The sequence below is a fragment of the Battus philenor genome, unplaced genomic scaffold (assembly GCF_028537555.1).
Source record: "Battus philenor isolate CCGP_79_NKW_IND1 unplaced genomic scaffold, ilBatPhil1.0.hap1 SCAF_2, whole genome shotgun sequence".
In the NCBI taxonomy this organism is placed as follows: domain Eukaryota; kingdom Metazoa; phylum Arthropoda; class Insecta; order Lepidoptera; family Papilionidae; genus Battus; species Battus philenor.
This window is the reverse complement of record NW_027181682.1, coordinates 5,593,649-5,611,598: the sequence shown is the minus strand read 5'-3', so window position 1 is coordinate 5,611,598 and position 17,950 is coordinate 5,593,649. Positions and strand designations below refer to the sequence as shown.

Here is a 17,950-nt window from a genome sequence, read left to right as displayed (position 1 = left end):
AATTATAAATACTGTATTAAAAGTCTATATATTATTTATTATAGGCAATTTATTTTCCTCAAATACATTCGTCACAGGTCATGTTATCTGGTAGTCCGCTTCCTGTACTACCGATTCGACTTCCTGCTTAAATTATAGCAAGGTAAGGTGGTGCGATTAAAACTACAAACGTGAACATGTTCGCGCCCTTGTTATCCGTTGTTAGGGAAGTGAATGTGTAAAGAAAATGCTTTTGTGCCGTCTCTATTGTGTGCAGATGCCCGATTAGATACTTGATCGTGCATGAAATGAAAGAAGTTTTAGTTATTTCGTTTAACGGCTTACGTTATATAACGTTATAATGAAATGCGGACTAATTGTATTATATATTATATCGCAATAAACAAAAAATGTTTTTTTTTCAACTGCAGAATGTTTTATTAATTCTTTCATAGAACAATTTAAATATTATAAATAAAGTTAACTACCTTTTAGTTTTACTCGAGGCAAATGCTTTTGCAAACACGTCCTTGCGAAAACATGTCGGGTTATATCAGACTTGCTCTGACTGAAATAACCACGATGTTATTCTACTATATGTCTTGCATTGCAAACGTATACATCCGTAGCCTTATCAGGTCGGCAGCTCTAGCCGCCCCGTTTCGGTGGACAAAAATCTTTCCTCATCACTTAAAGACGCACTGGAACTCGTGGTCATGCCATGACAATAGAGCTTCACGCCAAGACAAGGCGTGGATCTGTTCGTAGACAAATTCAAATTACCCGACCTATATGCGAAGTTCAATACAAATTAAATTGAATAAAATAGAGGTAGTAAAGTTCTGGAGTAGCAGACAGCCTAACACATACACACATGGTGGACGAGCTTGTTAAAGTAGTAGGAACTGCCACTAGGTGCATACCGCTTCCGACAGGTCTTATTGAACATCTATAAAGGAGGCCAGCAATGATTGCCCTGCGGTTAAAAAGATAATAATAAAATACAAATTCTATTTAATATTTTCCAGGGAACAAAACTATGGATTATAATGGAATACCTCGGCGGCGGCTCTGCGCTGGACCTGATGAAGGCAGGCAGCTTCGAAGAGATGCACATAGCGGTTATATTGCGCGAAGTGTTGCGTGGTCTCGACTACCTGCACTCGGAGAGGAAGTTGCACAGGGACATCAAAGCGGCCAACGTGCTGCTCAGCGAGATGGGAGACGTCAAGTTAGCTGATTTCGGTGAGTTATCCAATCAAAATAGGAATAACCCAACTGGGTTTTAAGAAGATATTCTCGTAAAACTTGTATTAATTTTGCTTGTAATGAGATAAATTATATTACGTTTTATTAACTATTACAAAAACCATTCCGTTACGTACTCAATTGATGAATTAAAGCTAAAGCTAGCATGCATACCTATTTTTGTTTACTTTTAAAAACTACAATATTGTTAGATTCGTTCAATTAAATGAGTATTCTAATGTAGAACTGTACTCCTTGAAACTATAAAGTTTTCTTCTCACTCATTAATTAGTTTTAGTTAATGTCTATTTCTTAAATAATAGTTGTGATGTTGTAAAGTGTACTTGCGTCGTATCCCACACTACTGAGAATCATGTCATGAATGGCGCTTTGCATTGCTTCGGTTACTGAAGTATCGAGCATATTTCGGACGTGGTCGGACCAGCGCAATGGGGCTGCGCCCTCGTAATCGCTTTTTATCCACTTTTCCGGAGGTGAAAAGTTTTGTAGCCTAGTTGTACTATAGATCTTGGATTTAATAAATAAGGTTACTTCATTTTAATAGTAATGCATTTATAACATATTTATAACTATGTAAGTTTAGAGAGAGGTAGTTATTATCATCATCATTTCAGGTATACTGCAAGACATAGGCCCCTCCATAGATTTCCAAAAGGATAACTTGAAACTACCTCCATCCAACGTCTTGTGACTTGCGTCTGTTTTTATTTTGAATCCATTAATAATTTTAAGTTAATTTAAAAAGCCATATTTATGCCGAATATTTCAGGGTCTGTATTTACTATAAGTGCCTGGCGGTATTATATAAACAGGCCTTGTTGTTCAGCACCTGTCATCCGCCGACAACTTTTATTAAAAGCTCTTATTAAGGTCACACAGCTTTTGTAAATGAACGGAAACACAGGGGCAGAGTACAAACATACTCAAGGTGACTTCCTTGAACGAATTCCTTCTTTATTGTATTTACGTTTCTTTGATGAACCGCATTTCCGTAATGGTTTTAAATACTTAACGATTAATATAAAAGATGAACATTCGGCAGTATCGTACAGGTAAAGGCTTCTTTAAATAACAACTAGGAGATATTATTTGTTCAGTAAATATTGGTAATCAAGGTGTAAAAATTTTAAAGTGGTGAATCTATTTCTCATTGTAAATTGTCAAAAGTGTAAATCTATTTCTCATTGTAATTGTATCGCTGTAAATTGACGAATGGTACACCCAGTACAAAAAGTCATAGTTACAGAAAAAGCGTTTTCAATATTCAGATTACTATGTTTTAAAGTTAATTGTTGTGGGCTTTGTATAGTCAGAAGTTATTGGCCCGTCTCATTGTAATGGAAAAAATGTAACACATTTCATATAATAGATGTAAAAACTTTTAAAACTGTTTGCTGAGAAATGAGTTTATAAATTCACACGTTAAAAGCTTTTACGCTCGGTTTGTACAGAAATTAGTTAGTATTTATTGTTAAAAAAAACTATAGTAATTTATTATAATCTTAGACAATGACGATTGTCTATGTAGTATTGAACATGTCATCAATAGAGATCACTCAATAGACAGCAAGAGGTATAGCTTGCGCTTAGTCGCTATTGATTGGAAGACTATTTCGTTCTGAACCTGGCGGTGGGTAACGGACATGTGTTATAGAAGTGATTAGTTATATAAGATATTCTTACAAACATTAGCTATTAATTACAAACATATTTCGTATTCAAAATTAATTTGCCAGGCATATGACAATAGATGCTTAGAAAGGCATACGTACTAACTCAAACGTATGAGTTTTTATAAATAGTCCATCACGTAGAAGACGGGAAAGTAACTTAAAAATATAATCTATTACATTTAAAAGGAGAAACGTGACCAATTAGGTGCTGTCAAAATAAATAGCAAATTTTACTTATTTAATTCCATAGACACTTATTTAGCCTTGAGTATGTATTAGGGATATTCCTTTGTCTCCTCCGCCTTAGAACTTTAATCTACTTTATGAACCAAACTAAGTTACGCCAATGTTTCACAGGATAGACATTGGCGTACCGCCAACTACAGACGTTTGATTTCGTCTCGAAGAGGCGTTCTGTGTGCCGGGCAACATTAAATGTTCCTCTGGTTACACTCTAAAATGTTGGCAGTGATTTTCCCATACTAAGTTATTTTATCATCTCGTGTTTAAAGTATAGATAGAGCTATAAAATATCGGCCATTGGATGTTAGAGTGAGAAAGCAAATAATGGGACAAGAACTATGTGCCAAATTGCTTTTGGGGACGTATTTTATAAACGCTTTCATATTCCAAGAATGAATTCTCCTTTCTTAAAATCGGAGGAGGGGTAGCTTTGAGAATTTTAAATACGAAACTTAGTATTTATAAAACAAGTCATTTTGCATTCAAATAATTTTTTATTATTCTTTGGGGGCTTGATGTAAAACCACGTTGTTACTTAGATTTCCATTCAAAATCTCAACACTCACTTAAGTGCATATCTGATAATGAAGGATATAGTAATATTAATAATATGTTTCTCTTTATCTATTCGTTGTTCTGTATTGTTGTTTTTTATATCTATAAGTGATATCCGTTATAGTGGTGACAGTCTATGACAAAACGAGTCAGTTTTTGATAACTGTCTAAAAACAGATTTATAGATAGTGTCATCTAGGACAACGTGCCCTACTGTTCTGAATCGCAAAGAGGCAAAGTGAAGAACATTTTGTTGGTGTTTAAGTTCTTTTGATACACAGTATCAAGTGCGCAATGCAAAGAGAACTGTAAATAAATTAAAATACGAAATATCTTCATACAAGTAGGCACTTATTCGCTCTTTTTAACCAATTATTTTAACATTATAAGTAATAAATAAAAAATAAATAAAACGATCACAAGCTAGAGATACAGATCTGTTGAGAAGAACCGACCAGAAACTAAACTATTGCTCTTTTAATGTAAAATTTGACAATGACGTACATCATTTAATATCAATCAAGCAAATGAGTTAAAAAGATCAACACATTTTGATCAACTATAAAGACATTAATGCTATGACGAGGTTTATTTAATAATATAATTATGATTTTAGGTTCAAAACTAAGAAAAGGAATGGTCAGGATATTTCGTTGAATTTTAACATATACGCTGTATATTCACACCCATGTACGATTAACTTTTTGACGACGAAATTTAGGCGTTACGAGTTTATTTTTTTTTCTTGAGTTTATCATGAGTCTGGCACTATTTTTATATGTTTAAATTTTAGTACGCGCCAACTAGACCTTTCGTTCAAACCTCTTAATTAGACCTATAACACGGAACCCTTTTCCCTTCCTCGGCCAAAAACTAGCGTACATATAATATAATTGTACTTTTTTACTTCAACGTATTTTCAGGCGTGGCGGGACAGTTGACGAACACGACGAGCAAACGCAACACATTCGTGGGCACGCCGTTTTGGATGGCGCCGGAGGTCATAAAGCAATCTTGCTACGACAGCAAGGCGGACATCTGGTCTCTAGGGATCACAGCCATCGAGCTCGCAAAGGGGGAGCCGCCTAACTCCGAGCTGCATCCCATGCGAGTGCTCTTCCTTATCCCCAAGAACAACCCACCGCAACTCACAGGGAGCTACTCGAAACCTTTCAAAGAGTTCGTCGAGGCGTGCTTAAATAAGGACCCGGAAAATGTGAGTATTTTTTTTTGATCTTGTTTCTGCTTCGTTCGTCTGGATTGATTGATTTCTCAAAAATGTTTTTTGATATGTTTTTTTCCAATTATCATTTTGCGGCTTAAATGTAAAAATAAACTTTTTCTACGAAATACATGACTGGTTGTGTTCGGAAACCATTATTATACATGAATATATTATTAATAAATTTAATTTTAAAATTAACGTCTTTAAAGGTGGTTTAAAGAAAACTTTTTGGATAAACAAATAATTTCTTAATTGATACATTTGAGAAGTATATTTTATTCCATTTTATATAACAAGTAGTCACATAATAACAAAAGCAAATAGTAAAACAGTATAAGAAAACACTACAAAATCTAATCTAAATGTTTAACCGTAAAGCTTCAAAATGGTCCACTCGGTAGAGGTGTTTAGTGCTCCCCGCTGCACAAACATTCCGCGGACGGGCGCGGGTCTTAGGTCGGGTCAACAAACTGCGCCGGTCTTTCTCCGGTACAATTCAGGACGGCGACATCACAAACAATTGTTAGTCCAGAAAGTTTACAAAGAGTTAATTTATTTTCCACCATTGTTTACTTTTGTCGGTTTCGAATCTCCGCCGGAGTTAATACTTAAGTACGCGGTACTCTGTTCTGGCTGACGTGTCATATTACTTTAAAGTAAATTCCGTTGTTTTAACCCTCAAACAGTCGATACAACAAAATCTACTTTTCATGGTTCTAGTGTGAGTTAAACGTGACGGTAATTTGATCCCTCCATTGACATTTGAAAGGATTATCAATAAATATGACTCGTATAATGTTGGCGTTAAAAATAAGATCCGAGGAATTGCCACTGTAATAAGTGAGATTGACAACATGGGGAAATAGTTTCTTGTACCTGATAAGGAGTTATATACTTAGTCTGGTTTTCAATTTGGTATTTCGCACTCTTATATGACGAATACCTATTATGTTTTTACAATTTCGTGATAAACGATGTATCTTTACTTATAAGTATTTTTGTGATATTTAGATTTGAAGTCCCTGTAACCAATCATAAATATTAGCAGTAAAGAATTTTCTCATGAAGAGAGTGAATAATTCTATTGATCTACGTTAAAAGGGCTGGGTTTCATGTATTACAATGGTATTTATATTATTTATATTAAATGTATAAAGTTAGATAAATTCCAGTAATAAATGCTAATGTAATATAAAGAAATGGAAAGTAAGATCATTTTGTATTAGATTAGACTAAATATTTAACACCTAATCTGATAAAAAACGAGGAATTGTGGCATATGACATGACCAAGGGAAGTAAGTTATAGGAATTTTATTTCATCTTTATAATAGAAAGAATGAATAATGGCGGTAGGGGACTGAGACTTGCGACCGTAGGTTCGCGAGTTTTATTCCGAGGATACAATCTTATAAAATTCACACTCTGTCGTTTTATATAGGATTTTTAATCCTGAAAAACAAATTTCCAGATGATAAGCAGTAGCGCCCTCTCCGAACCATAATACCATTTAGAAATTCCTGCCAAGCCAAATGTACTAGATCCTTCCTACAATTTTTTAATTAATAATTTCGTCAATTATGTTCCAATTTAATTCAGTTTTTCTATGTCGGTACAAAAAAGAGTATTAACATGAACGATTGTTTTGCAGAGGCCGACAGCGAAGGAGCTGCTGAAGTTCCAGTTCATAAGGAAGGCTAAAAAGAACTCGTACCTAATGGACTTGATCGATAGGTATAAGAAGTGGAAAGCGCAGCGGAGCGAGGAGAGCGAGACGGAATCAGAAAATTCAGACTCGTTAGTAACATATATTTTTTAGTTTCATTAGTATGTGGGCAACCTTTACTATAAAAAAGATCGCACCTATCCTACGCGAGTGTTCATTGTTAACTATGCTCGGGCGCAAAACGCACGATTCATTTTCCCAGCTCATTTGCAACCTATCACACTAATAAGTAATAAGTTAGTGAACAAATGGACATTAGCTATATATATTACACAATTGCAAAGTTTATAATTACAGTATCCGGAAGAGAATCAAATAATACAGGGTGATTGGTTATAGGTAAAAAAGTGTTAGAGCTTTATGTTGATAAATGAGCTATGCATTCAACCTCTGTATAAAGTGATCACTATGAAATATGTCATTCATTAATTCTTTATTTGAATGCAACAAGACAATAAATTCTTGCAGTACAGAGTTTGCAAGGTCAGATAGTAAAAAATATTTTATTTTAATACACAGTAATCCGAATTTTGTAAAAGCTTTTTCTTTCAACTCATGTATTATCATTACACTTATTTTTGAAACCATTGGTTTTTGGATAGGGTTTACCATACAGTAAATGACAGCCAATGCAATCATTCACTTCTTTAAAACTTTTACATCTATAATATATCACCCAAAATATTTGTTGTCACAATAAAAGTCATTGGCAGATTTAAGATATAATATTTGTTGAACTACATGCCAAAGATAATCTAAGGCAGTAAAGATTCCAGTGCTATCGTTTATTTTTATCTTCGTAATAAAGATAACCTTAAAACATAACCGTAAAATGAAATGTCAGTATGTATTAACTACAAAGATATGACATTTCTTAAATCGATAATTTTCTTGAATAGTCATTCGAATCGATCTAAAAAAATAAATTAATTCTTTGTAAATTGTCTCTTGAGATGAGACCGCCCATTGTACTTTTTCTTTATTGTTATGCAAATATGTATTTTCTGTCGTGTATAATAAAACCTCCAAAAAATATCACTACAAATCTTTCATAGTTATATAATAAACGCTATTATTTGTGTATATATCTGTTAAGAACTTGGCCCGAGTCGGTAATTTTTCATTTTGCACTGGAGAGATATTTCAGGTGACATATCTTACAAACGAGCCGTTTATAAATATCTCTTTTATAAATCGGAAAAGGTTTCCTTTGCTGTCACATCAAATAACGTTTTCTGCAAGTCCCCTGGAAATATAACTTCATTAAAACTTCAACCAACCAACCAAATTCAAATAAATGAATAAATATCTGAAATAATAAAAACATATTAATAATTTATATATTGTGCAAATATTCAATTATTACTTAAATATTCTAATTAGTCTATCTATAATCTGCATTGAATGTCTTAACAGTGATATGGTCAATCCCTGTTACCCCCAGTTATACTTAACTAAATGAACGCCCCCCATACTACTTTTACTTAGGTCTTGTATAAAAAGGTGCGATATAACATACTCTATAGGTATTATGCATCGGTCAACATCGTTATCGGTAGCATTCGTTACCTTGTAAACCCTGTATAAGATTTGATTTTTTGTGTAGTTTTATTTGTATAAAAAAGGTTTTTCTACAATGCTCAGAGAGGAGTGTAGTCGAGGCGATGGCGATGCGGACGAGCCATGGATCATGACGGTACGGGGCGGCGCTGGCGCACGCTCGCTGCTGCCCGCCGTCGAGCGCCGCGAAGTGCGCGAACGGGATAGAGATATCGAACGTGAGAGGGACAGGCGCGACGACGCCGGTAAGCAAATTACCGTTTTAACTTCTACATCTTGGGTCCAAAAAGGATTTTGGTGACGCTATTCAAATGAACGATGTCTGTGGTAAAACTATTTTTAACCGATATTATCGCGGTTTGATTTTGTTTAGCTTTTTATTAACTTTTCAGCTTCCATGAAAACGTTAGGATAAATGAAAAATAGGGTAATGTTGGACACATGTCATTGATATCTATAAAAATAATATTAAGCAGTGAATTAATCTGATAAAATGCATAGCTTTTAATTGGTTTGAACAGAAGGTATCATGCTTAAAAAATGCTTGAATACGCCTATGAACCTACCTCCATTACTTTGTTAGCATCGCCCAAATAAAACTAATATATTATGTTGTTGACATTGAGTTCATTATTATCACGAATAGTTTATAAATTTGAAGATAAGAAAAACCTATGGTAAAGTCGTAAAACCAAATAGGCATTGATACTACGATTGGCCTCTGAAATAGAAGATTTCAAACAGATATCTTTTGAGAACACGATTAGCTATTTATTTGTGTACGTTTTAAGAACAACCGGCCCTATTGGGAATCTATGTGAAGAGGCTCTATGGCAAGCAGTGGACCTCTTGTAGCTGAATGATAGAGATAGTTACATAAGTTTTCACATTCGATTTCAAATTTTATTGTGTAAATAAAAATGTAAAGATTATTATAAAATTATTGTTCCAGTGATCCCGTCGCCGACGTCGCCATCAGTGCCGAAACAAAACGGAGCGTTGAACTCGCGCAACGACGACGTTGCAATCGAGACGCATGTCAAACCCGCGCCGTTGAACAATAACACGCCAGAGAAGCAGCTGGTGAGTTCGTATTCAAAAATTACTCATTCAACATACATTCCTTGTTGACGTTGAGTCTACAATCTGTTCGGATAAAATGCCTCAGACCTGAAGAGAATAGGCGAAAAAACTACGCTAGACTATGTATTTTTTTATAATATAAAATTACACATTTAATAAACATTGAAGTATTCTTCTCTTCCATCAAATCAATAAAGCCATTTAAAATGTAGTAGCACTTAGCACATAAACCTTTTGTAATTTTTCTAGTGTTTATGGATTAGAACTCAGCTTCATATACCCTTAGCATGCATGCGGGCTGCGGGAAATTTCTGTTTGCACATGCGATAACCGTTTTATTTAATATAACTACTCGAGACTGCTGCCCAAAGGGCATTTATAGAATTTTGTCTTTATATTATCACCATACATATCATCAAGGTTTCAGTAGTAGGGTGACGGATGCTGGACATAGACTTCCATAGTATTCCAATAGGACCGGTAGGAAGCCAGCCGGGCTACATTCATCGTCTATGTGCGCTACCCTGCACTGTTAAAAGTGTTTTTTTGAGGTTGCACCAACCGATGATTAACGTTGGTTGTTTAGAAGGCGTGCAGAGACTCCCCGAATGTTATAGATCGATTGAGTAACTACCAATAGAAAAGAGGCTTTAAATATTGTGTATGAGAATTTTCAATTCTAACCTTATTTCCAAGCGCTCATAAATGCCTACTTGAATAAAGATAGTTAGAATATTTGGAAATTTTAATTTGATTTTGTAAACTAACATTTTAAGACCAAAAAATATGTGCAGTGACTTTTATATTTAGACATATCATAAGTTTGATTTTTACATTCGCGTTACTAAAAGTAAAAATTTTTTAAATATTAAATTTGAACAAATTTTATTTGCTTTCAGTCTCGACAATCTCCAATTGTGCAGACAGAAACAAGAAATACGAAGGACAGAGAAAGAGATAGGGGCGACAGAGAAGACAGGAAGGAGAGACAAGAACATCAGGCCTCCAATCGTGACAGCGTCATTAATAACAAGGCCGTAAGTTTACTTTTTAACTTGTCTCTATTTAATAAATACCTCTGTTTTGATTTCAATAATATAATTAATGGGCGTTAAAGAGAAAACAATTAGCTTCACAAATTCGGATGTGTACAAATTTACATTTTCTTCGAAAAAGCTTCTTGGTCAATAAACTGCGCTTGAAACGCTGCGTTACAATGTAGACAAAAACGTTCTGAAAAAAATCACTCGGTAGTTGCAATAAACACATGATCATGCCTTTGATGTAATAATTTTTATACACTAACTTTTCTTGTATTCCAATCCGATAATATTGCGTGTGATATAAAGGCCCGTGTCTAGGTTACCCAGAGAGAGCCCCCCGGGGCCTTCCCCACTCAGTCCGAGGAATTTGTAAATGCCAAGAAGGCAAAAAAATAACTGAAAAAAGTCTAATATGCTTATACACGTATGGGTGATTTTACTAATTATCATATATTCACAGAATTTAGCTTTAATCTATATCTAATCAATTTAATATACACTTATTTAAATTTAATTATTCTCTGTTAATATCGGAGTTTTATTTTTCACCTGTAAGAAGTCCAATGAGAGATGAAAGGTCCTAGATATAGGCCTCCGTTATAGATTTCCAATAGAACTGTTTGGAAGCAGGCCTGTGAGCAGTCTCTTGACTACAAAATACCAATGTTTATAAATAGATGTATAGAAATAATTTAATTTTGTTCGCAGGCTTCCCCGTTAGATCATAGAGGAGCGAACAGCGAAGAAAACAAAGTGAGACGGCATGCGTACCTGCAACAGCTTATATATCCATTGCTCAACGAGGTATGAACAATTTCATTATTTATCGTTTATTGAAAATAACTAAAAATTGAATTTAAATCTATCTCAAGTAGGATGTATCACTTGTCAATAATACAAAATAAGTACATGTAAATTATTTGCTTTCATTATAATTGGTCATTGTAAATAAGTACTCGATATATAAATATTTTTTAATTAGAATCTGATTTTAATTAAACTTTTGTTACTGAAGGTGTCATCAAAATTTTTATCGTTTACGGCGGTGTAAAATAATGCCGAAAATAATTAATGAATGAATTATTTATTTGATTAAATGAATGCTCAAATATTGAATAGCTATGATCTCCATAAAAAAATATTTATACGTGTTATTTTCCAATTTGAATTTTATATAGTGAACATTTCCATAATATGAATAGAAAATAAATTGAGACTAAGGTTCAAAAAAGTTATTCTTCAAATGAAGACACTCAAACCAGCCCAAGGCACTCAAACTCGTATGGCCTTCGAATGTATACGTTTTTTTTTATTAATATCTAATCTAGCAACGTTCCGAAAATAATAAGTAATTAAAAGTTCTTGGTTGTTATTTTCCAGTTGAGCCGAAAGCATGGTCCAGGCAGCGCGGCCGCTATAGAGGAAGTGCGACGCGCGTTCGAGATGTCCGAGCGTAGCGCACCGCATCTCACGCGCGCCTTTGTGCAACAGGCACTGCTATATTCCTTAACTTAGAAACCATAGGCTTATTATGAAATATATATTTATAAACTATGACTATCTTACGGGCTATGCTCGGAAATGACAAGATCCGCAAAAAAAGGCCACCGATGTAAATTGAAGTATTGCTCGTTTGAGAAGTGAAGCAGTTCACAACCTTCTTTGCAACTGCCGGTCATCGGAGTCGAACGGTTCTCAAGTGGCGACCACGAGCCAGTAGACTCGGCATGGGCCCTCTACTGGGTGGATCGACGATGTTTAGCGGGTAGCGCAAAACAAGTCATCAGTGGCTCCTATCGGCTGACATGATAATGACGAAACACGGAGCGTCCGTCTAAGCGACATAATTCATTTATTTATTTTATTATCCTTCTTGTGTCGTTATCCTCTTAGCTGAGGGCTGTGACCCACCACGGATCACACGAACCTGCGTCGGTTGATTGTCGGCAACGTGTATAGCATTGTAAACTTTACTGTCCATTGTGGATTTGATCTGTCCAGCACATGGGGCTTCTTCCCCATAGTATTTTGCCTTTGGGCTCACCCCACAGTAGGGGAATTGAAAAGTGAACTTGACATGAGTTAAACCCTTAATTTTAGAAAAGGCAAGTTAGGGCATAGCATAACAAACGTTAGAAAATACTTCCTCTGTCTTTGCGGACAATGTGATTAATCAATCAAGGAGTCTTTGTAGCAAATAAACCAGCCTTGAGTTCCTTGGTTGAGATTTTTGTACGTTTCGCTGTCCAGGGGATGCACAGCTTTATCTGCCAGCTTCTCGAAATCATTTTATTATCCGCACAGAATCATTTACAATGACATCTTAAGTCCTGAAGAAGAATGATAGGTTGAACTTCATATATCAGATTACTCCCTGTATAATGGTCTCCTTAAACTTAAAGTTTTAATGGTATCAAATTTACATTGCTCTGAGAAGAGCCTACAAAAAATTGATAGTTTTTTTTTTGTTATCTTATAATATTGTTGGTATAGTTGTCAAGAAACAAGAACTTAGCGGACTCTCTCAATAGGTCTATAAAAAATGTTATTACTCAAACTAAGGATTTCAAGCAAGCCCTTGTTCTTAGTTCCTGACAGAATTCCGTGAATTATCTTCAAAGATAATTTTCATCAACTATACATACGTTTTTAAATTTCATATTTATATTTATCATTACGCTTCATTTTATTTATCATTAATTTTAAATATCATTAATTATTATCATCAAAATAACATTTTTTTATTCATTTTAAAACCTTTTTCCTGCAGGTGGTACAGAGGGTAGCGACCCAATCGCACCAGCCTTCTACGCCTTCACACAACTCTTCCCAGCAGTGGATGACGTAGGTAAGACCATCTACAATATCTATTATACTTACAAAAACATTTTTTATTGTTTTCATTGTTCATGATCCATTATACTTTGGAAATGCCTAACTTTAGGTGAAGAAATTCAAAGCTCGCTGGCTTGTCCGCTTGTCAAAAGGATTTGATAAGATCGATCCTAATGTTAAATAATTTTAGACACCAATGACTGATATTTGCATAAACTTGGTAGATTTAATGATAATTGCGACATCTTCATATACAGCTTGATTGATTATAGATGTAAAGCTTTTACACCAATAATCTTGTACAACGCCAGTCTACGGCTTCGTAGGGGGCGCTCAAGATTCGTTATTATTATTCAATATAATATTTTTTGTCTATTGCGCAGCAGTATTGTTTACAAAAAGAATGGTTATATTAAATGACCATGTTAGTACAATTTTATAAACGATTTAATTTCCACCAGAGAGGCATGAGAGCCGGCTGCAGAATGAACGCTGATCCAACGGGGCTCCGCTGTGCTCGCTTCTTCAACGCGGCTGCGAACCACGCGCTTAGACTGACCAGGCAAACCTATTCAATAGAAATATTACAAAATAGGCATAGAATTAGAGCGGATATTGTAATATTAGAATCGACACCAACTATATTAATATTTTATTGTATGGCTTTAAAGTAGATATAGACGAACGCCAAATGAACATGTTGGTTACAACTCCCTATTACAACTAAATGTGTATCACTGAGGCCTTCACTCTGCCTTAAGCTATCCTACAATGTCCAGTATAGATGTTTCAGTTTCAACACTAACTATATCTTTGACGAATTATACTTCATGTAGATAACTTTTTATACTACTAATAATGCTTATGAATATTCTAAAAACATTCGAGATTTGTTACATTTATTTTATAATGATTAATTTTATCTGAACATTGCAAATGGATAAGGAAATATACAATTTCAATATCATTTTGCGTTCGCTATAAAATTATAAAGAAAATGCTTGTGTCCCATATTTTTGTAACTCTTGAAGCTATTGATAAATGTCAAGTAGAAATATTTTTTCAAATGATCTTTGCGTCTGGAAGTCGTCGTGTGTCGCTGCGTCCGAGTCACAAAGCTGCAATGCCATAGTGTAGTTAAATATAACGTAATAAATACTTAAGTCGGTTATGCCTTACAATATTTTATATTCTGTGCATTATTTATGTAAATATAACTTGTTTACTTTATAGTGACGGCAATGTTCACATTTGAGACGTGTATTTATGAGAACGATTAACAATAGTCTAGCAATTGACATATTTTAACAACAACTTTTTTTTTAACTTTCAACTAAAAAAAATTATTCCTTTTCCTTATAATCCAAAATTATTTTTTCTTGTTTTAACTACCAGATGATTAATACTTTTCGTGTAATAAATAGGTAAACCAACTGTAAAAATGCATGTCTCAAAAGTATTGTTATCCTATGATAGACTGTAATTCTTAAAGTCGTCTATGCTTTTTGTAACGTAATTTTTATCTCCTGTTTAGTTGTGTAACAGATTAATTCTGGTTATCATATAATTCTCGCTAAGTTTGCAAATCGAGGCGGTCAATCACGTCACATGACCGCCGTCGATCACACCGTGAGGTCACCTTTAGTTTTATTTATTAACGTTTTTGCAATGGTATTCAAGTTTTTGTGTAGTAAACATTAGCGGAGAACCTACTTGCTGTACTTCGTCAATAATTTGCCATAAATTTTCCAAAATTTCTTGTCTAACTTAATTTTTATGTTTAGTATCTGCCTGATTACTTTTTTAGTCACTGAAATTTAAACAATCGTCTCAGAAATAAATGAAACATCAGAGCGTTTTTTTAGTGTCATTCCAGACAAAAGACAATATTGTCGGCATTTATAAAATATATTTGTTTTGTTGATTTTGAACTAACACTTGTTTCTGGTTAGTAAGCTCGAACAGTAGTTCAGAGTCCAAGTAAATGGTATATTTGGAATAGTTTATATTTGAAGCTTAGTTTTATAGTTCGTTCGATTATTTCTTCGTTTAGAAAGAAACAGTGGTTAATGTGTTCTAAATCAGTAAACATAGTGTTGTTACAGACTTCACATCTCGTTCAAATAATATAAATTGGAAGCACTCGAGGGCCAATGTTTCCCGTGCTGTTTCGATTATAAATACCTGTTTCGCCGCCAAAGGACATTCGTTGTTCGTGTCAATGAACAAAAGCAAAATGCATATGCGACAATATTTAGCAATTTGGAGTATATAGAATATATAAATATAAAGACTACAAAACAATTATTATTGCTGTGTAAAAATGTAAACCTATTATATAAATGTGTAAATTGTGTAGTGTAATATAAAGAAAACTGATTTATAAAGTGTTCTTACGAGCGCATGGAGAGTTGTTTGTGTCGAGTGCCCGGCCGCGCGGCTCGGGGTGGAACCCATTTTGTTAATAACGACCTAGTTTGTAGTTCTCAGAATTTTTATTCTTATCCTAAGGTAGGCAAGTTCACTAAACGCCTCTGATGCATAGTTGATAAGTGGGTCTTGGGAGAAGCTAAGAAACGCGCCGGAGTGGGAGGGAAAAGGTTTTTAGATCTAAAAGGACCTTAATCTTAGCTTCACCCAGGACCTTGGGTTTCCCTCCCGAATGCGACGCGTTTGCCTTGTATTTTTTTATTTGCCGTGCAGTTCGTGCATGGGATATGTTACATTGATTTCAATGAAGAATCAAAAATTATTTTTCCACTTGATGGGTATTATATTACGGTAATAAGAGCGTGTAGTGTTAGAGGTGGCGATAATTGTTGATTATTGATTAAAATTAGATGTTTTTGGCATTGGAATGTAGACGAGGCAAGTTTGGCAGGAGTCGGGGAGCTTGGCAGCGAGTGGTTAGTGTTGTCGCATTGCTCACTCCTCTGCCAAGTCCTTCACGCACGATAGAAGTTAGTAGTTGTTACCTTCGAATTTTGCAGAATGTTCTGGATCGCGTCGTTCGGTTCATGAGTATTTGTGATCGTATTGCATAGTTAATAAATTTAAATCTTTAATATTGTAATTGTATAGAGAGATGTCGGTACCGTAACCGGTCGTGGATCCTCGTGTACTGTTACTTCGTGTTCCGTTACAAAGGGGGCGTGCGAGTGCAATAATTTCGCAATTCATCTCGACTGTTGATATAAATAAGCCGGCTCTGGCTGAAAAGAAAACAAAAGTGCGCGGCCACATGGCGCTTTGCATGTGTACGCTCGCGAACCTTCTGTAACGTGACGCAAGGAGTAACATACAACTTGCGTGCATTAACACGTATACGGTTTCGTAATTATTTAAACCTTATTACCATTGCATAGGGTTTTAAATGTTTGTCGTCTGTATACATGTCAGTGCCCGCGATCACAAAGATACACTCACCGACCCCCACTCGTGCACCAACCTAAAGTAACAGCCCGCGACCCATTACCATTAGCGTGATGGTCAATTAATGCTACGGCGTCCGTCATTCTAACACGTTTATGTAGAAAACAAATTTGACTCTGAAATAAAAGAAGTTATTTAATTTTGGATCCTCTTGTTTCATTTAAACACTAATAATAGATACTTATTATAACATCAATGTAAAAAAAGAAAAAATGACCCTTTAAATCCCTTTGGAAAGAAAAACTACGTAAGTGGTTGGAGATGTAACCCAGTTTTTTTGGTTTAGTAATTCACCCTGCGTTTGCAACAAATTACAAAAATTTAATAAAAAAATTGCTTAGGGGTTGTTCAAGAATACGGGAGTCGGGATAGTCTATGAACTTCACTATTATCGTCACGAACAAGATACATGCCAATTATAGATATCTCCATAATATTTTAGAAGCCCTTCGATATCTGAATAATAAAGAAATTAATAATATATGTTTTTAAATCAGGTATTTATTTACTTGTTTCGTAATAGAAAAAAATGTGTGAATTGATTTACTGGATTTAAGCATTTGTGATATAAGAGAATCGGATAGGAGCTCGCAGAAAGTGTACTGAGAGGGGAAAAATGAAAAATCAAATGACATATTTAATGAATTGCCCCGTAGTTGTACAGAGCACTGACATAACCAAATTAAAATATAACTATTATGATTACGATACAGAATACTACTATAATTAAACATTTTATTCAATAAAAATGGATAAGTTTTCCGCCGGTTTTCTTTTCTACAAATATTGTTGTCTAAATGCCGACTACCGCGTCGGGCACACTTGGAATCTGGCCTCGGTATTTTGTACCTCTCGTTGCAGAAATGATCATGGGGTAGCATTAACTACGTGTACGATATTTTCTTATACACTGAGATGGTAAGTGGGTTCATTCTGGTAGACTACTTTTTTCAGATACCCCCAACAAACAAAAATCTATGAAGGTAAGATCTGGAGACCTGGGTGGCTAAGGGATATCGACTGACTCCATTGCTGTCATTGTATATCATGACAAACTTCATGGCTATATTTATCTTTCAATAAAATAATTTATAGCAGAAATGTATCTTTAAAATAAAGGAAGGTTTCATAGGAAAATATCTAACAAGGGAACAAGGTCTTAAACATATAGACATGGTCTCCAATGAGCAAGTTTAAAAGCATTGGTCTTTATTCTACTTTTTTTTATTGTTACCTCTTTCAAAAATGTAAGGAACAAATCCTTTAGTAAGGCCATTACATTTCTGATTGAGATTTGTTTAAATCGCCACGGGCACTATAGTTTTTTT

General features: G+C 34.7%; 1 protein-coding gene across 2 annotated transcripts in view; it reads left to right on the top strand.

The window, feature by feature from the left end:
* Window positions 1-16,768, top strand: part of GckIII (Germinal centre kinase III) — an 89,804-nt gene extending 73,036 nt beyond the window's left edge. For both annotated transcript variants that reach the window (XM_068765101.1, XM_068765099.1), the window contains exons 3-12: window positions 1,008-1,224; window positions 4,643-4,935; window positions 6,595-6,740; window positions 8,314-8,474; window positions 9,182-9,312; window positions 10,212-10,349; window positions 11,064-11,159; window positions 11,736-11,846; window positions 13,126-13,203; window positions 13,652-16,768. In XM_068765101.1, the coding sequence (XP_068621202.1) occupies window positions 1,008-1,224; window positions 4,643-4,935; window positions 6,595-6,740; window positions 8,314-8,474; window positions 9,182-9,312; window positions 10,212-10,349; window positions 11,064-11,159; window positions 11,736-11,846; window positions 13,126-13,203 (1,371 nt within the window). In that variant the 3' untranslated portion in view covers window positions 13,652-16,768. The remainder of the gene's footprint in view (window positions 1-1,007; window positions 1,225-4,642; window positions 4,936-6,594; window positions 6,741-8,313; window positions 8,475-9,181; window positions 9,313-10,211; window positions 10,350-11,063; window positions 11,160-11,735; window positions 11,847-13,125; window positions 13,204-13,651) is intronic.
* Window positions 16,769-17,950: the final 1,182 nt, after the last annotated feature.